The sequence below is a fragment of the Rhodamnia argentea genome, chromosome 2 (assembly GCF_020921035.1).
Source record: "Rhodamnia argentea isolate NSW1041297 chromosome 2, ASM2092103v1, whole genome shotgun sequence".
In the NCBI taxonomy this organism is placed as follows: domain Eukaryota; kingdom Viridiplantae; phylum Streptophyta; class Magnoliopsida; order Myrtales; family Myrtaceae; genus Rhodamnia; species Rhodamnia argentea.
Window position 1 is genome coordinate 24,219,977 of NC_063151.1, and position 20,692 is coordinate 24,240,668.

The 20,692-nt window shown below is 40.5% G+C and overlaps 1 protein-coding gene across 3 annotated transcripts in view; it reads left to right on the top strand.

The window, feature by feature from the left end:
• Positions 1-14,601: 14,601 nt before the first annotated feature.
• The window catches only part of LOC125313908 (beta-amyrin synthase-like), a 33,081-nt gene continuing 26,990 nt past the window's right edge, over positions 14,602-20,692 (top strand). Inside the window, exons 1-17 of one of the 3 annotated variants that reach the window (XM_048275073.1) lie at positions 14,602-14,690; positions 14,929-15,162; positions 16,096-16,371; positions 16,483-16,680; positions 16,812-16,896; positions 17,190-17,356; positions 17,453-17,641; positions 17,749-17,862; positions 18,018-18,137; positions 18,244-18,366; positions 18,462-18,560; positions 18,764-18,820; positions 18,937-19,127; positions 19,209-19,386; positions 19,500-19,580; positions 19,671-19,754; positions 20,035-20,450. In XM_048275073.1, the coding sequence (XP_048131030.1) occupies positions 14,962-15,162; positions 16,096-16,371; positions 16,483-16,680; positions 16,812-16,896; positions 17,190-17,356; positions 17,453-17,641; positions 17,749-17,862; positions 18,018-18,137; positions 18,244-18,366; positions 18,462-18,560; positions 18,764-18,820; positions 18,937-19,127; positions 19,209-19,386; positions 19,500-19,580; positions 19,671-19,754; positions 20,035-20,157 (2,286 nt within the window). In that variant the 5' untranslated portion in view covers positions 14,602-14,690; positions 14,929-14,961 and the 3' untranslated portion in view covers positions 20,158-20,450. Of the gene's footprint in view, positions 14,691-14,928; positions 15,163-16,095; positions 16,372-16,482; positions 16,681-16,811; positions 16,897-17,189; positions 17,357-17,452; positions 17,642-17,748; positions 17,863-18,011; positions 18,138-18,243; positions 18,367-18,461; positions 18,561-18,763; positions 18,821-18,936; positions 19,128-19,208; positions 19,387-19,499; positions 19,581-19,670; positions 19,755-20,034; positions 20,451-20,692 lie in introns of those variants that run through there. The other 2 variants (XR_007197620.1, XM_048275074.1) reach the window with 2 other exon arrangements.

Here is a 20,692-nt window from a genome sequence, read left to right on the forward strand (position 1 = left end):
AAGACTATCTCGATCTTAAGAATTTATTCCACCAACCGATCAGAATGACATATTAAACCTCATTTCGACCCGTTTCCGGACAATAAATATCTAACGATCAATATCCGACTCGACATATATCAAAAACATATTTATACGTTTAACTCAATTTAGGACGACTCAGCAAGGAGTGAGCGAGGCCAAGGTCGAGCATAGGCGAGAGAGTGGAGAAAAAACTCACGGAAGTGGTTTTTTTTTTTTTTTCGGACATGGAATCGGTTGAATCTAAGTAATTTGTAAACCCATATAGCATCCATATTAAATCATGACTCATATAATTAAGTTTACATCCATTTATTGAATATAACTAACTCATGTAACAGTCTAACTCATCAAATATGTGTGGAGAAGTAGATCTATGACTGACATATCTAAGTCTCAATCAATGACTTTTCTTTTCTTTTTTCTTAAAAAGACTATCTCGATCTTGAGAATTTATTCCACCAATCCCAAGGAAGGGTTTAAATCGCTGAGACCTTCAAAAGTTGAATGATTGAAGGATGATATGACCAAAGTATGATGGGGAATATGATGAAGCCTCTTTCACGTTTGTCCATGCAATTAATCTTCTTCTTCTTCTTCTTCTTTTCTTTCTTTTCTATGATACAATTGTTTGGAAAAGTCTCTTCCCGCGTCAATTCATATTATGTTTGAAAGATACACCGATGACTTGATACAAGAGTTTGAATTAAGCTCGACTTGGTGGATCGGATAACTCTTGACCTGTTCAGAGTTCGAGAACGTAACGTGGTTCACAAAATCGAAGTGTGGGGCTGACATTGAATATCGTGGAATGAGCTCCGTTCTCGTTATTTCTTTGTTTTTTTTTTCCTGAATAATAGCGGAACTCTAGTTTAATTTTTCCTGGATCTGAACAGTCGCATCTGATGAGATCCATATGATTTTCACCTTTTTGAATAGTTCAAATTCATTAGCGTGGCATTTTTATTTCTAAGGTTAAACCTCTTCCTTAACTTGACAATTAAGAAATGGCACTTTCATACAATGTCAATTACCTCTAACTTGTCTCTTCGGAGACATCCGATAAAAAAAATTACCTCTAACTTTCAATACAAGAAACGTCGCCATTTGAAAAATTTTCCTTAATCTTTCGTACAATCCGAAAATGCGGTGATAACACCCAACGCTCGTCTATCCAGCAATTCCCAATCAGCTTGCTTCATCGTCTCTGGTTTCTCCCCAGACAAGGGCAAGTGCAGCTTCATCTGATATAGATAGTCTTCAATCTGCATCTTCCAGAAACCAAAGTCCTTCCCCTCAAATTTGTCGATTTTCACTTTTACTTCTTCCGTCACCATCGATTCGCTTCAATTCAACAAGCATAGCTCTGATACCAATTGTTGCGTTCGAAAAAAACCCTTACCATCCGCGACGTTCATTGCTTTTTATATATAGCAAAGCCAGCAAAAGTCTTTCTGCACATATTGGTCAACGACACTCACATCCAAGACCGAACTATTCAAGTCCACGGCTGGACTTATCCTTTTGTTGTTTTCTTCACTTTTGGACTTATCTCTTTTTTTTCCTTTGCCGAATTCAAGAATGAGATCTCCAAGATATCACCTAACAGAAGATATTCCACAACATGCGGTCCCAATGTCCACGAATATTCAAATTGGGACTTTCTTGATCTTTATCTTTTTCTTCAATTATCTTTTCACGTTAAAGTCTTCCATCTTGGATTCTCAACGTGAGAATTATCAAAGCTAATTCTCACCCAACAAACAATTTCCTTATTCATTTATTTATCGCTGTAATTTTATATTTTCGCTTCGGGCTCAAACTCGAGACATATTTTAACAGTTAATGTGGAGGTGCTAACCACGTTAATTCACTGTCAAACAATGCTTGGAGTGTCTCTTACTAGAGCAGATGCTACTTTCTGTCTTTTCCATGGCATAATGTTTTGGTGTACCTCTTATAATTAGCTAGGGAATATTGTGGCACATTTAAATTCCGTTTTTAAGTTAGTATAATACTTGGTGGTTCTCTTATGATTAGATAGGGAATGTTAGTGAAGATTCACTTACCGCTTCTGTTGAGCAATACTTGCATGTCAACCCTTCTTACCATATTATTATCTCAACGGACTCGACAATCCCGGAAGCATACTCATTTCACGTGTGCTGACCCCGAATAACCAGGCAACATGGTCGAAAGGCGACAAGATGCGCATTGCAAGCGGAAATCAAACTCGAGTTTTTATAGTCAGATCGCTAGCTAGAGAAGTCGGATCCAAGAACATGAACTGATGCTAGGGGGCATCCGTGATTGCACGACAGTTCCATTGGCTTTCCATTATCTCAGACCCATGGGAATGCTCATTCTCATAGTTCTCAACCTCGGACCGCTCCCTATGGTCACTCCCGTAAGAGCGCCAACGATCAGTTGCTGGAGGAGGGAAGAGAAAATCAAGAGCGCCACTCTCTCGTTTCGAAGAGTAAGCCCTAAGAAGGCTAGACAGCAGCAACAGTGATCAGTGATCAATGTCAGCAACATAATTCAATTATTCTGATACGACATTTTCATAAAATCTTGCGACTTGGAATGATCCTCGTTTTGTGCCTAAGTTTTACTCATTAATAAATTGGTTATAAATACCTATACACACGATCCTTTTGTCTGCCGCTCAATAATGCCCACGCGCCGGATCTTGGTCAGGTCAAGTCAACATTGGAGCGCTGATCGGGGAGACGGGTACATTGGTTCTGGTTGTGCGAGAAACACATGCTGCACGAGGGCGGTGTTAGGAATCGTGCACCAATTTCAAAATAATAATCTAAGCAAACAATCCATGCTAGCAGAATATAATCATAAAATAACAAAATTAGAAGAACACACCAGAAAATTTGTTATCGAAGTTCATCCAAACTCGAGCTACGTCTCTGCGTAGAGGCATTCTGTGAATCCACTAGTTGTCGAGAAAAGTAGAAATACAACTGATGACATTCTCACAAGATCGGGATAAAAAAGAAATCGAGAACAGTCAAGAATGCCGTCATGACCTCTCTTTTCCTTTTTCTCTCTATTCGCTACTTTGCACTTCTCTCTCCTTTTTTTTTTTTTTGTTTTTGCTCTTATGACGGCTACTATCTTTACATCGCTAATATAAGAGGTATAGCTTTTAACCTAGGAGCAAAAAAGGATAAAAGACATAAAAAAAGCCCTTAATGAAATATTTTGGTTTTACATGCCAGCTGTCGCGACCTAAAAATTCAGAAAAATTTTCAGGCTAATGGATTATCGGGTTAATTATTTAACCAACCTAACTCGGACTCTCCCAAGTCCATACCAAATCGCAACTTGAGATTCAATTGATTAATGTGCAATGTATTTTAATTTTGGAGCCGCCACTAATCATTTATGGTAGGTCGATTAGAAACCTAAATAAAATAGCGGGAGAACTATTTTATTCCTACGAACCGGAGATTAAGATTTCGGGGACTTGATTACGCTAGATTACTCTAACGCCCTTTTCGGTACCATTTTATTTCATGAAAAATCATTTAAGAAGGCAACATTAATTGATTTTAACCTAAGTCACTAACAAAGGTTATCATGCGGGTGCGCAATCAATTAATGAACATCCAGAAATCAATATAATCAAGGGAGAATGCGCCACACAAGATAGTTCTTTTATTTTTGATTTTTTTTTATGAATGCATGAAAAACTATACTATATGCAATGCAATGTTATGAATTAAATGCAAGACTAAACAAGATGACATGCAAATTAAATTAATATGCAAGTGAGACCATGGTTTAATTAAATTAACTATGTGACATGTAAATTAATTAAAACCTAGACATGCAATTCTAATACGGAATATAAGCTAAAATGCAACCTAATATGACATGGCAAGAAATAATGACGTGGCAAAGATGACGTAGCAAAGATGACGTGGCAAGGATGAATGATTTTTTTTATATTTTCGGATGAATTAATTTCCTAAAATAGAACTATGCCAAAACAATTTTTATCTTGCATATTTTAGAGTTTACATTGACCTAAACCCTAATATATTGAAGATATATTATTTTAAACATAAGATTCTATTTAAACATGCAATTTATATCCTAAGATGCAATCTAACCTAAATATTTACAAAAAGGATTAGATATGCAATTATCTACATGATGCTATTGTTAAAAGATATGCAATTTTTAAATATGGAAAATGGATTAATGCAATTTTTTTAGAATTTTTGAGATTACATCATGCGACGGATATATTGTAAAAAAGATACGACAACCGAGCAATTCAAATCAATTTGGGAAAGTGAATATGCCAATCAATTCAATCAAGAAAGTGAATATATCAATCAAGTTTTGGAATATTCACGAATATTTGAGTCAATCTTTAATTCGTAATCTTACGATTAACGATTATACCCAAATCCTTGCCTAATCGAGTATTCCATCAATAATCTTAAAGATAGACGTTCTCGATCGTGTGACAAGTTGTGGATTAGGAAAGAAAATTTTCCTAATCAACCTGTATTTTAAAAAAAGATATCCACTTTGGTGCAATGTACAAGATATGCTAATAAATCATAAAATAAGCAAGTGAATATATCAAAGTTCAAGATAGGAAATTTACCTTGTCTTGCAAATTTATGCTTTCCTAATTTGAATTTGCACCAAATCTCGCGGATCAAACTTGCATCTTTGGGCTGGCTCGGCGAAGGTGTCGCTCGCACGATGAAGGGTACCGCACGAACATATTTTCGCTGGAGGGGGCTTGCAAATCACGTCCGTTTGCGGCAAAATTTGGTGACGGCTCTTGTGATGGGCAATCAATGGCTTTGGGCAAGATCAATGGCGTGGAGGAAATTCTTTGATATGGACTTTTTGTCTCTTTCCTGCAATTTCCTAGTCCTGCTTTGGTAATGGCCCAACCTTGAAAAAACAAAACTAATAAAACTACACCACACAAGTCAGTGGTGGATCAATGACGTCAAGAACAAGAACTTGGCTTTGCAATGTGTATGTTGCTCGACGCAAGAACTAACGGAGGGAGCAGCAGTAGGACTCAAAGGTAGTCCCTCTTGACGAGGATTGTCAGGATTTGATGTGGACGTCGACGATGATGGGTTTGTTGGTATTGCTTTTGAGCTCACAATCGCCTATGGAGAAGCAACAAGGGAGCGACGTGTCGTGAAGCTTCGGTGAAGGACAGATGAAAAGATGCCATCTGGAATTCCTCCAAAAGCTCCTTATATCGTGCTCAACAAAAAGCTACAAGAAAGAACTCCTTTTTTTTCCTCTCTTCTCACGCGATTATTTTTTCTTGATTCCAGAATTTTTCTCAGGAACCCCCTTTGGAATGAGCGTTGATGTTCTTTTATAGGCGAGCAAGTCCTAATTCTCAATAAAGCAATAAAATCCCTTTTACACGTGAAGATATCATAGAATATATTATTCAAAATATTTGCCCTTTTGCTGACCACATTCCCCTTTTCTATATTGTCTTCCCTTGTACGAGTATACGTGCATAACTTCTTGATTATTATTTTTCTTCATTGAAGATTATTGCTGATCAAATCAACTTTTCCAACTTGGGTATTTTTTTTTTGAAGATATTAGCCATGTGATGGGTCTTTGCAAGATCCTTTGTGCAGGCATAGTCCAATCAATCCAATTAATTACAGAAACATTCGTCGCCGGTCCAATTAAATGCAATGAACGATATGCAAAAATTAAAATGAAAATGAATTAAATATTTTTGTTAGAGACTAAGATTAATCTCTAATTTTTTTATGCAAATTTTCCCTAAAAAATTTAGTCAAAATTTAGGTGTCAACACCAACAATCTTCCACTTGAAGATAAATATATCCGATGCACCAAGCAACTTTGCATCCATCCTCTTCAAAAACTAGTAACTGAAACTTGTGTCTCTACGATACTCCTCATCAATTAACATGGAGTAATACCAATAGTAGTAGTACATAAAGTATGCTTCTCTCTATCTACTACCTTAGTAAACATGTCGGCTAGATTTTTTGAGCCATTAATCTTCTGTAGCTTTAACTCGTTATCTTTCAATGTTGACCTGAGGAAGTGATAACGCTTCTTGATATGTCTAGTTCTTGAGTGATAAGCTGCATTCTTTGCTAAGTGCACTGCACTTTGACTATCACTCCATAGTGTGCTTACTGTTTGCTTTCGACGTAACTCCTCTAAGTAGTCTTGTAACCACATGATTTCCTTAGAGGCTTCCATGATCGCTATGTACTCTGCTTCCGTTATCGATAGAGCTACTATTTTCTATAGTTGAGATACCCAACTCACTGCTGTACCTGCAACTGTAAATACATATCCAGTGGTACCCTTACCATTATCTCGATCACCCGAGTGATCCGCATCCACATAATCCCGTAATTCTAGAGATGTACCTCCATAACAAAGAGAGTAATTTGATGTACCCGATAGATATCTCAATATCCATTTTATTGCATGCCAATGCTCTTTGCCCGGGTTCCGCAAATATCAACTCACAACTTCCAATGCCTATATAATGTTTGGTCTTGTGCTCACCATGGCATACATCAAACTTCCTACTACCGATGCGTACGGAACTATCGCCATCTCATCTTTCAAAGCTTGAGTACTCGGACACATATTCTTGGAAAGTTTGAAGTGACTCGCTAGAGGAGTCACAACCGATTTTGCCTTATCCATGTTGAATCTCTTCAACACCTTGTTCACATAGTCTTCTTGCGACAACCATAATTTCTTTTTTTTCCTTGCCCTAATGATTTTCATGCCTAAAATCTTCTTGGCCTCTCTCAAGTCTTTCATAGCAAACTCTGATGCTAACATCTTCTTTACTTCTGCGATTCTCTTCATATTAGAACTGGCAACTAGCATATCATCAACATATAAAGAGAGATATACAATATCACCATCGCTATATTTTCGAAAATAAATACAATGATCAGCCTCACAATGTGCAAATCCTTTTTCTTCCATAAAATTGTCAAATTTTAAGTACCATTGTCGTAGGGCTTGCTTCAAGCTATACAAGCTTTTCTTCAAGCGACACATCATGTGCTCTTTACCTTTGACCAATAAACCTTCATGTTGCGCCATGTATAACTCTTCATCTAGATCACCACCCAAAAACGTTGTTTTTACATCTAACTGCTCGAAATAAAGATCCTCCACTGCAACTATACTCAGCAAAACTCTGATTGATGTCATCTTCACTACTGGTGAAAATATCTCGGAGTAGTCAATCCCTTCTTTTTGAGAAAATCTCTTTACTACAAGTCTCGCCTTGTATATGATACTACAGTCTGCTTCACTTTTGATCCTATATACCCACTTGTTTAACAAAAACTTTTTACCAGTGGGCAACTCGGTCAACTCTCAAGTTTTGTTCTAAAGTAACGAGCTCATCTCGTCTTTCATAGCACGCTCTCACTACATGTGAGATATGTCTTTCTTTGCCTCATCATAAGTTTCTGGCTCTCCCAAATCTATATATAAGACATGGCTCGGAACAATATTAGTTGATGGATCAAAAATTACCTTTGGCTTTCTCACACGTGTAGATCCCCTCAAAACGGATACTTCAGGGTCGTTAGTTTGTTCTAGATCATTGCATTCCTCTTGAACTGCCTGCTCATTGATAATATGTTCATCTTGAACCTCCTCTTTAGGTGCACTCCAATCTGCTAGAATCATCTTCACAGGAATTGTGTCTAGCTCAACATATTCCGGTTCTACTGCGGTCTCATGCTCTTTCTAACAATCTTTGTATATCTTTTCTTCATGGAACACCACATTCCGATTGCGAATGACTTTGTTATTCTCATAATCCCAAAGCCTATATCCATATTCATCGCCGCCATATCCAATAAAAACGCACTTTTGGGACTTAGCATCAAGCTTCTTCCTGTCCTCTTTGTCAATCAAAGCATATGTAATACAACCAAAAACTTTTAGATGTGAATAATTGACCTTTTTACCTGACCACTGCTCTTACGGTATTCCTCCATCCATCACACTAGATGGACTACTGTTAATCAAATATACGGGTGGATCAACCGTAGCAGCCCATAAGTGTAACGGGAGACTCGTATGTAGTCTCATGCATCTTGCACGCTTCAAAATAGTCCTGTTCATCCTCTCGGTTATAGTGTTCTCTTGAGGAGTTCTAGGAGCAGTCTTCAATCCATGTATGCTTTCTCGGTTCAAATATTCTGCAAATTCATTGCTCGTGTATTCACCTCCATTATTAGACTTCAGAGCTTTAATCTAACAACCTGTTTCTTTTTCTACCATGGTCTTCCATATTTTGAAAACCCCGAATACTTCTGATTTTTCTCTAGGAGCATAGACCCAAGTCTTTCTTGTCGCATCATCAATGAAAGTGACAAAATACCTCTTATCACCATAAGAGAGTTCTTGAGCTGGTCCCCACACATCGGTATGGATCAACTCAAGCTTTTGGCTTTTATTCTATCGTCCATTTAATTGAAAACTAACAGCCTTTTGTTTTCCATAAATGCAATTTTCATATAAATCTAACTCAACTTTGTACAAACTTGGAAGCAATTTTCTTGAGTGTAATTGCTTTACACCTGTTTCAACAAGATGTCCCAAATGATAATGCCAAAGAATAGACAAATTACTTGTAGCCACTGTAGTTGCAACCATATCACTGATATTGTCTCCCTATAGAAGGCAAAGTGTACATGTACGCTTTCCCTTTGCTGCTACTCTTGCCCCTAAGGTTATCTTCCACCTTTCGCATCCAAAAGTTTTTACCATGCCTTCTTGGTCAAGTTTACTAGTTGAAATCAAATTTTTCTTCAACTAGGGAATATGTCCGGTTTCATGCAAAATTAGATGTTTTCCACCTGATATATTCATAATCACAATTCCTTTTCCTACAATTGGACACATGTGGCCGTTTCCCACAACCACTTGTCCAAAATCTTCACCGGCAAAATCAGCAAATATATCCTTTTGCGAGGTGCAATGAAAAGAAGCACCACGGTCAAGAAATCACTTATCCGTTGTTAAGTCAAATCCTGCAGATAAACACAAATTCTCTAGCAAAGGTTCATCGTTTACCACATTAGCTCCTTGATTCTCTTCTTGTTGCTTCTTTTTATAGGCTTCGCACTGAAATCCACGATGTCTTGTCTAGTAACAAAATCAGCACTCTCTTTCCCCCTGGATTGTGACCTGCTACGCCCTCCGAATTTTCCTCTGCTCTTACTTCTCCCACAATTCTCTACTACTAGTGCCATTGAAGATGCAAATGCCGAAAACTTATCTCCACCTAAAAATTTCCTTCGCATCTCTTCATCTATCATACTGCTTATAGCATCATCTAGAGTCAAATCATCCTTCATGGTGCTCCAAATTCCTTGCACCGCGGTATTGTAACTTTCCCGAAGGGAACATAAAAACAATAAAGCTTGTAGCTTCATATCCAGATTTATGCCTATGGATTCTAATTGACATGTAACATGCGTGAAACTATTACTATGCTCTGCAACAAAGCCTCTATCGGATAATTTCATACTAACCAACTTCTTTAGCAAAAATATCTGATTTGATGTGGATGCTTTCTCATAGATATTCGTTAGAATATCCATGGCTTCTTTTGCAGTCTTTGCTTTCGCGATGTGATACCCTATCTTTTTTGTCAGCCCTAGACAAATCGCACCTAATGCCTTTTGATCAAGAATTGTCCATCCCGATTCTGCTATCGGATCCACTTCCGCGAGTTCGGGTTTCCAACCCTCAAGTGGTGCATAGAGATCTTTCTGATAAAGATAGTCCTCTATTTAGAGTTTCCATCATCCGAAATCTTGCCCATCAAACTTATCGATTATGATTTTATCTTCTACCATACTATTTGCTTTCAATCTAACGTCATCGAAAAACCCTCGATGTTTTTTATTAGCCAACCTGGCTCTAATACGAGTTGATGGGAGCGTGCGGTGGAAGCTTACCTTTGCTTGGAAATATCATCAAGAGGAAGCCTAAGTCCGAGCCCGTTAACATATCCAGTCAAACTCACATTTATTCAAAAGTTTAAGCTAATAAGTTATGGGCCAACATAGGTATATTAACTACTCTACACTACATTGATTCTTCGATGTGGGATTTCTTTAACACAACTCACTCACACGTGCATCCTAACAATCTCTCCCTCACGTGTGAGCTCAATGTTAAGTCCGATTCGCTCCCCCTTAATTCGGGTACCCTTCCGCATCAACTTATCTCAAGTTGAATAACCCAACCTCATAACCATGAAGTCTACCTTTGGGCCCGCTCAATAACCGCATGAGACACCAGCCATCGGCTCTGATAACGGTTGTAAAGAATTGCGCACCAATTCCAGAATAATAATCCAAGCAAACAGTCCACGCTAGCAGAATATAATCATAAAAGAACAGAATCGGAAGAACACACTAGAGAATCTGTTATCGAAGTTCACCTAAACTTGGGCTACGTCTCCACGCAGGGGCACTCTGCGAATTCACTAATTTTCGAGAAAAGTAGGAATACAAGCGATGATCTTCTCACAAGATCGAGGCAAAAAAGAAATCGAGAACACTCAAGAACTTTGCGCTTCTCTCTCTCTCTCTCTCTCTCTCTCTCATGATGGCTACTACCTTTACATGCCAACATATATTTTGGCTTAATGAAATAGACAAAATATAAAAAAAACCCTTAATGAAATATTTTGGCTTCACATGCCAACAAAGGCACATGCAAGCAATAGGGCGCAACTAACTCTTATTGACTCGAACTACCAATTAGCCCCGGCAGATAGATATATGCCTTTATCGCTCACATCCAACCTCACAGCCACATCTCACCGGATGGCTCCCGTCAAACTTGGAGAAATTTGGAAGCAATCGGAGGAGTCACTCGAAGCGGGGGATACTCCGCCCTCTAAAGCGGTTTGTCAATTGAGTGTATCCTTTCAATTTTGGCTAGAAAATCACTAACGTGAACGCTAGCCGTCTTACATAGCACGACCGCCACCGACGTGGACAATTTTAAATTTATTTTAACGTTGTTTTGATTTTTGGTTTTTTTCTATTTTTTTGTATTATTCTTTTTCCATTTTTCCCTCCACCGGGCATCAATGAGGCCTGGCGGAGGGAAAAAGGAGAAAAATGAAAAGCAAAAAAGAAAAAAAGTAATGAAGGAAAAATTAATAAAGTGAAAAAATAAAAATTCAAAAAAATAAAAATAAAATGTCATTAAAATTTGTCCATTTCAACAGCGGTCGTGCAACGTAGGACGACCGGCATCTACGTCGGCGATTTCTCGGCCATAATTGGCCGATGGATTCAATCGACAAAACGTGAAAATATTTAGGACTTAATTGGAAAAACTACAAGATTTAGGATTGTTTCAATTGATAAAAGTGTAATAAGGTTTAAGACTTTTTGGACAATATTTTCGATGCTTAGTTTTGATTCATTTTGCAATATTTCATTATTAAATGCCAGAATCTAATTAGGAAATAGCAATAAAATTCAATTTAGATGCAGGATTTTTACGAAATCTTGCATTGAATGGTCCTCTCTCATTCATAATATAATTCGTATAAACCAATCCTAGAATCATTTTTTAATTTGTTATTGAAATGACGCTGAAATTTTGGTCACGTACTTTAGAGAGAATGACGGTGCATGCCAGTTAAAATTGACCATTCCTAAAGATACGGGAATCAAAAGTGTATATCCCGCCCTCTAAAGCGGTATGGTATGCTAGAGTGTTTGGCGAGCTAGGATCTTAGCACTTTTCTTTAAGAGAAGTAAAGGGGAGAGATGATGGCTATTTGTGATCATGCAAGGGATTAGCCCTTTGGATCCCTCGGTACTATACCTATATCAATACGTTGGAACCCTAGGTAATATTCCGGATGAAATTATCGAGAAAGTTCTAAACCTGTTATACTTGTGCAAATTCAGTCATAAACCTTTTAATTAGGCTAATTTAGCTTAAACCTTTTTACAATTTATTAATGTAATCTGTCCGGTCAATTTTGGCTGAAAATCGGTGACATGAACATCAGCCATTCGACATGACATGGCCAGCGCTAACATGGAAAAATTTTGCTAAATTTTCTATTTTTTTCCTTTTTTTTCTTTCTTGCCAGTGGTGAACACCGACCATCACTTGTGGCCAGCGATGAGGGCGAGCGCCCACAATGGCCCCCCTTACCAAATCTTGCCAGGTCAACCTTGCCGAGTCTTGCTTAGGCGAGGTCGAGGGCCACCCTTGTCTGCCATTGCCTGTGGTCGATGGTTGGCTAGCCATTGGCGAAAAGGACGGGGAAAAACAAAAGGAGGAAAAAATAAAAAAAAAACTGTAAATATTATTCATGTCGGTGCCGATCGTGACCCGTAGGAGAGCCGGTACCAATGTCAACAATTTTTGGCTAAAGTTGGCGACATAGACTACATTAACAAATCATTAAAATACTTAGGACTGAATTAGTACAAGTGTAATAGGTTTAAGATTTTTCTTTTTTTGGTAAGTTTTCCTAATATTCCCGCTTGGAGCTATATGAATTTTGGGCCTTCTATCTTGCCCTTGCTCAAGCGTCGTTCCTTGATTTCAATAGAAATCCTTTTTTCGGAATGTCGACCTCCTCCAATTTCTTTTTTGTTGTTTCCTTCGTAAAGCCGGCTTTATTTATTTTGCCATCCATTTAGGAAGTAGAATTCCGTGAGCACTTTCCGAATTGCGGAGCACTTGCCGGGTTGCGGATTTGTTCATACAAAATAATTTCTCATCGCAAGGATCGCTCGGCTTACGACCCATTCCGACGTTATTTATGTGCAGATCAATGCCGAGCACGTCAAGGTTGCGGATTTGTTCATACAAAATAATTTCTCATCGCAAGGATCGCTCGGCTTACGACCCATTCCGACGTTATTTATGTGCAGATCAATGCCGAGCACGTCAAGATTAGCCCGTGCAAACCTATGTATCCTAAGTGATGTGCGTCGAGGTTTTCATCGAGGCGCCATGAGCGGTGCCAGTCTTTCAAACGATCTCGCATGATCCATAGCATCGGCAGCACACATCGGGTCAGGAAGTAAGGAGCTCAACATGCCTTTCGATGTGCTCAACACGTCACAAAAAAAAAAAAAATTGTTTTCGAGGGACCGCCCAAATTTTTCTGGTACGTGACAAGATGACAATGGGAGTTAGCTTCTTTCCCGCACATTCAAACGCCAGCGGTGGTTTAGTTATCTTCCACCCAATTCGTCATTCAATGTATCAAGGTGTGAGAGGCATCACGAATGAGCATAATCGAAAGGGTGTTAGGCTTATGTTGGCAATTCAAGTAGACATTATTATTGGAGTCCAACCCCCAATATGAACGTGAGAACTGCAAATTGACGTGACAAGGGAAGCTTTGTACGGACGACCCGTCTATTCAAATTACCCCGTCTGTGATCCGGCATATGACTATGTACACATGTCTTGTTCGTCAATTGTACAGTGTCGATATGGAAAGTGATCGGACGGGGTCGTATTGGCCCACGTCCGCCGCTCATTATTTAGCTCGTTAACTTTGTAGGAGGGCTATATTTTTCCTTGGGAAAAGTACTAAAAAAAGTCTTAAACGATTACAACCGTGTCAATCCAATCTTAAATCTTTTTTTTTTTTTGCTAACTAAGTCATAACTTTTTGCATTTGTGACAATTCAGTCCATCCACCCAATTTTGATCTGAAATCGTTCACGTGGCGCGCCGATATCCGACGTGAATAATTTTTAATAATATTATAAAGAATTTTGAAATTTTTCTATTTTTTATTTTCTTGTTCCTTTTTGTTCTTTTCTTTCTCTTCTTCTTCCTTCTTCCTCTAACCGGTTGTCGGACTCGACAACCAGCCAGAGGTGAGGGTCGGCGACGTCAACCTCGGCGGCGAGCTATTCGCTGCTGGCTAGCAAGGCGAGCTTTAGCAAAGGCGGGTGAGCTCGACCTTGTTGACCCTCGCCTCTAGTCGGTCGCCGAACTCAGCGATTGTTAGAGAAAGAAGGGAAAAGGAAAAAAAAAACATAAATAAAACAAAAAACGCGAGAAAATATTATCGAAATTATTCACGTCGGCACCGATCGCGCCACGTCAGCGATTTCCGATCAAAATTAGGCGGATGGACTGAATTGACACAAACGCAAAAGATTTAAAACTCAAGTGGCATAAACAAAATTTATGACTGAATTAACACAGTGATTTAGAACCTTTTTGGATAATTCTCTCGTTTTTCCTCCGACCATGCTTCCCATAGGTGAGTATATTCGACATGCCACTCAATTTCGTACGAATAGTAAATCCAACGTTACTTAATTTTGTTGTGTGTGTGTGTGTGTGTGTGTGGGAGGGGGGGAACTGTGGGGACCTGCTAGCATTGTTGGACTTTTGTTCGGAAAAACCGATGTTGTATTAATTGAGAGAAGGAAAAAGGAAGAAGCCAGCCACCCAAGACGTGCGTGGATAAATAGATAGAGGTCCCTCTTCCTTCTCCACAAGAACACGACCAAGCGCTTTGGTTTGGTTTGTTTGCAGAGAGGAAAGCTCGATTCTTTTCTCATCTGCTCCCTCAAATCTCTCGCAAGCAGAAGAAGAGGTAGATGTCTCTCTGCAAATGGTTCACGCTCTCGCGGCTATGCTGGTTTAAGATCACGGAGCGATGAGCTTTGATATCGTAATGCATGCAGATGTTCGATATAGTCTTGGGAAAAACGGACATAGTTCGTGAATATGTAATGAACAAGCTCACTGAGGAGATTTTGTTTGACAGCAACTCATTATCTTCTGTTTTTCTTTTTTTGTCGTTTTTTTTTCTTTGTTTGCGTGATCATCAGGAAGGACGGCTTGCCAAGTAACCCGGATACAGAATGTGGAGGCTGAAGATAGCAGAAGGTGAAGATGGTCCCTATTTGTACAGCACCAACAACTACGTGGGCAGGCAGATTTGGGAGTTCGACCCCGAGGCCGGCACCCCCCAGGAGCGCGCAGATGTCGAGGCCGCTCGCCGGCACTTCTACGACCACCGCCACCAAGTGAAGCCCTGCGGCGACCTCCTCTGGCGCATGCAGGTACATAATACATCCCACGCACCTGAACCACGCACAACCAACAACACTACTCCACTGTCCTGTTTCTCTGTATGTGGTGGGGAGGAATCGTCTTCTTCATTTTCTTTCTTTTTTTATGTCGACTTCAGAATTGAGGACGGCATTGAGCTCCAGGCACACGAAGAGGAACCGTACATGCACCACTACGCACGTGTCGGACCCGACTCGGATACGTAGAATCAGTTTTCAACAATGCTAGCTAATTGGGCATCTAAGTTTCGGCCACGTAGATAGCCTGACGTTGTTCTCGTGGGGTTGAATTGTGGGTGTGAAGGAAACGAGGTCGGCTTGGAAAAGGAGAGATTTGACCCTTTGGATCGGGGGAGGTCAGCGAGGAGAGACGAAGTAGCAACCAGACATCTCGGGCCAAAAAAATCCAACCCAACCTTGGCCTCTCTTCCTGGCTATGTCGTTTCCTCTTCTTTCCAATTTGGAAAATTTTGCTCTAGCTTCAATACCCCCCACGCCCACCAAAACGTGATAAACGAGCTCGGCACGGCAGCCTCATCGGAGATCAAGCGAAGAGATCGTCTTGATCTCGGGACTTGAACTCTGGAGATTACTAGCCCGATAACGTTCGAGGCCACTACTAGCACTGAGGGGTGGAATCGCGTCTTGGTATCATTTTTATAACTTTAGAGCATTGATACATCAGACGTGAACTAATCTGAGAGTTGTTTGAATCCCCGTCATAATTCAACATTCGAATTGTGTTTTGAAAACGATAAAAACACTCTAATCTCGAACACCAATTGGAACTTCGCCCCACGCGCACATTTGTTTAATACAACGTTACTGTTGTTGCTTGTCGTATGGTTTAAAGCTTGCCATGTGGGGTAACACGAAGTGATGCCCCAAGCTTGAGCTGACGCACGGTGCATGATTTCTGGGCAGTTCCTGAGGGAGAAGCAGTTCGAGCAGACGATCCCGCCAGTGAGGGTGGAGGATGGCGAGGAGATCACCAACGACAAGGCGACCACCGCGCTGAGGCGGGCTGTCTGCTTCTTCTCCGCCCTGCAGGCCAGTGACGGCCACTGGCCCGCCGAGATCGCCGGCCCTCTCTTTTTCCTCCCTCCCCTGGTCATGTGCGTCTACATCACCGGCCACCTCAATGCCATCTTCCCTGCCGAGCACCACAAAGAGATTCTCCGCTACATCTACAACCACCAGGTATGCTTTCCTCGCGAAAAGAAAGACACCCGGATGGCGAAAATAGCACAGGAGCTTTGAAAAACTTCTGACTTGAAACTCTGTTTATGTCTGGCGCTCATTTTGTTGCAGAATGAAGATGGTGGTTGGGGCTTGCACATTGAAGGTCACAGCACCATGTTCTGCACCACCCTGAGCTACATATGCATGCGCATTCTCGGGGAAGGGCCCAATGGTGGCCTGGACAATGCTTGTACTCGGGCCAGGAAGTGGATTCTTGACCGTGGCGGCGTCACCTACATACCCTCCTGGGGCAAGACTTGGCTCTCGGCAATCTCCCTCTCTTCCTTCACTGATAGTCGAAAAATTGTTCTCAGGATTGTTCTGTGCCTGTGTTTGAGTGAATCATATTTGACTTTGTGCTTGTGCTTGTTTGTTGTCTGGTCCTGCCTGCTCTGCAGATTCTCGGAATTTTCGACTGGTCTGGAAGCAACCCAATGCCCCCTGAGTTCTGGATCTTGCCTTCATTCCTCCCCATGCATCCAGGTTTGTTTTCCCAGATTTTCTTGATCTTTTCCTTTATGGTATTCCATAGTATTCCTGTACATTTAATTGTACAGTGGTGTTAAGACAAATTTGTTGGACTAATTTTCAAATTGGAACCATGTGACACTTTTTCTCCACCAACAAGAACACAGCATTGGCTTTTTATTGAAGTCGGTCACCCTTCAAGAATTCCCCTTGGAAGATAGAAAGTTTCAACTTCTGTTTTGTATAATCGCGTTTCTCCTTAGTTTCATGGATATGTTGTCTGAATTGTCCAATTTTGATTGATGTAGCTAAAATGTGGTGCTACTGTCGGATGGTTTACATGCCTATGTCATACCTGTATGGGAAAAGATTCGTCGGCCCGATCACCCCTCTGGTTCAACAGTTGAGAGAAGAACTTCATACTCAACCCTACAACACCATTTGCTGGAGAAAAGTCCGCCATCATTGCGCCAAGGCAAGTGTCACTAGCTGGTCCAAAATATCGATCCAGAATCAGATAGTATGTGGGTCAGCAAATTTTTGACAGAAATAATTCGAATTGTTGTTGCAGGAGGATCTCTACTATCCCCATCCATTAATACAGGATCTGATGTGGGACAGCCTGTACATATTCACCGAGCCTTTTCTCAACCGTTGGCCATTTAATAAACTAAGAGAAAAGGCACTCCAGGTGACGATGAAGCACATTCACTACGAAGACGAGAACAGTCGATATATCACAATTGGATGTGTAGAAAAGGTAATGAATACATACATTTGAACAGTGGAGAGAGACACATAAAATCGCACAATTTACAGATCATGGGAAACATCAAGTAGAATATATTTTGCTTTGGACTTGGACAGGTGTTATGCATGCTTGCTTGCTGGGTAGAAGACCCAGACGGTGACTATTTCAAGAAGCATCTTGCTAGGATACCGGATTATCTTTGGGTGGCTGAAGACGGAATGAAGATGCAGGTTAGTAGTAGTGTCACTGAACCGTGACAGAATCGGGCTTACACTTGAACTGAGAAATACTTATGCTGCATGTTTGAAAGATGAGAAGATTGATTTAGTAAAGTGAGACCATCTAGAGGAAAGCTTAGTATGGTGTTTGGCTCATTCATATGCAGAGTTTTGGAAGCCAAGAGTGGGATACGGGCTTCGCCATCCAAGCTTTGCTTGCCAGTAATATGACTGAGGAGATAGCACCGGTATTAGCTAGAGGACACGACTTCATTAAAAAATCTCAGGTTTGAATTTGATTCTTGCGAGCATCTGTTTGCCTCCAAAGTTTTTCCTAGTTTTCTTGCTTCCTAACATAGGCTGAACTGCATCGATATGTCAACAACATTCCAGGTCAGGGACAATCCTTCTGGTGACTTCAAAAGCATGCACCGTCATATTTCTAAAGGATCTTGGACATTTTCGGATCAAGATCATGGCTGGCAAGTCTCTGATTGCACTGCAGAAGGCCTGAAGGTAATTCTGCTATGAACACCTACACTGCATCCGCAGGTTCAATCCAATCCTAAGTTGCTCTGTTTCTCACCGAATCTCTTTTCTTATTTATTCAGTGTTGCTTGCTTTTCTCAACGATGCCACCTGAAATTGTTGGCGAGAAGATGGAGCCAGAGAGATTGTACGATGCTGTCAATGTCTTACTTTCTCTTCAGGTGAGTACACCATTGTCTTTCTTTTCCGAGCAAGACTTGAGAAAATGTTCGATCTAGATTGGCCAAACTTTGTCTGGTCCATGCATCCCAAAAGCATGTTGCTCTCCAAGTCTTCCTTTGAGTTTCCTAACTTTTATGAGATTCCCATGTATGATTATAAATTATACTATCATCACATCAACCTTGAACGTCACTTTTTCCAGAGTAAAAATGGCGGATTGGCTGCATGGGAACCCACGGGAGCCCAGGAATGGCTAGAAGTAAGTGTTTAATAAATTTGTAGGAATTCCTTGATTAGTCCTGACAGACACTGACATGTTTCTTTGTTAATAAATTGCTAAATGAGGATAATATTTTCATCATTTGTCACTTGCAGCTCCTAAATCCGACAGAGTTCTTTGCTGACATTGTCGTCGAGCATGAATATGTTGAATGCACATCGTCAGCCATAAGTGCGTTAGTTATGTTCAGGAATTTGTATCCCGGGCACAGGAAGAAGGAGATTGAGAGTTTCATACCAAATGCCGTACGGTTTCTGGAGAACATACAAAATCCGGATGGCTCGTGGTATGTTCCTTTTCCATTAGGCATTTATGGATATTTTGGATAAATCAAGGAAACAACTGACTAATTAAGCAATTGTTGCAGGTATGGGAACTGGGGAGTCTGTTTTACATACGGCTCATGGTTTGCCCTTGGAGGACTAGCAGCTGCAGGCAAGACGTATAGCAATTGTGCAGCCATGCACAAAGGAGTCGCTTTTCTTCTACGAACGCAGTTGCAGGATGGCGGGTGGGGAGAGAGCTATCTTTCTTGCCCGAAGAAGGTAATTTCTAGTGGGACCTTCTACATCATGTTTGGCTTCAGCTGTATTCGTTGCACGCTTTTCTGGCAACATACAAATCTTGAATTCTCTAATGTTCAAATCGGTCGATGCAGGAATACGTACCGCTCAAAGGAAACAAATCGAATCTGGTACACACCGGTTGGGCTATGCTGGGTCTGATTCACGCAGGGCAGGTCAGTGGATGATTTTGTTGTTCGGGTCTCAGTCGCATCGATCAATATTCAAATGTAGTTTCTGACTTTGATGTTTTCATCTACTATCAGGCGGAAAGGGATCCGACTCCCCTGCACCGTGCCGCAAAGCTGCTAATCAATTCACAAATGGAAGACGGCGATTATCCCCAACAGGTTTGTTCCTTTCTATAACTTGATCTCATCTAAGTGTTGATGTTTCGGAAACGATAAGAGTGCGCACCACCAAGATCCACGGAAAGAATTTCCTGTGCAATATAATCCATACAACTAGGAGAACTCAGAGATGATATTAGTCCACGCATATTATCTTGCACACAGTTTGTTTAATTCCTCGAAACATTATCGGTACGAGTTGCCTTACAATGAAACAACATGATCGAAGCATGAACTATGCCTGCCATTATTCTTAGTAGTCAATAACTTTGGGTTGCAGGAGATCACTGGGGTTTTCAACAAGAACTGCATGTTACACTATGTCACATACCGGAACATATACCCATTGTGGGCACTCGCAGAGTATCGCAGGCGGGTTCCTTTACCGTCGACAGCCCTTTGAAGAAACAAGGCATGCCATCACAGCTTGCCTACTGAGAAAACACAGATTTCATCGCCATAACAGAGTTCGAAACCCATGTATGTGGTTTTTCTTGTATGGCAGATCCGAAGGACTTGGGGTCCTAGAACAGAGGATCCTAGCTATGACGACGACGTATCCATAGAGTTTTTTCGGGTCAAACAGTGTATCCAATAACCATAGTTCAATGTAATATAATCTGAACTATTGTTTAAATAAATGTAAATGTTTTCACACGTTCTATTTACACCTTATGCGGCGCATTGGAGCATTTATATTTGTTCTGCTCCTTTTCTTGTGGTGTTGAGTGAAAATTGTGTCTTTTCCCCCTCTTTTCTCTCATCCTCTTGATGATACACGAGGTAAGAGAGTTTTCATTTATCATATGCAGGTATAGCCCATCTGATATGTATAAGATTCTATGACTGACTGTTCTTAGACCTGCTAACACACGACGTATAGATGATGTCGTACTTTCTTTATCATAATGAATCAATTCGGTGCCTCGATTAATGAC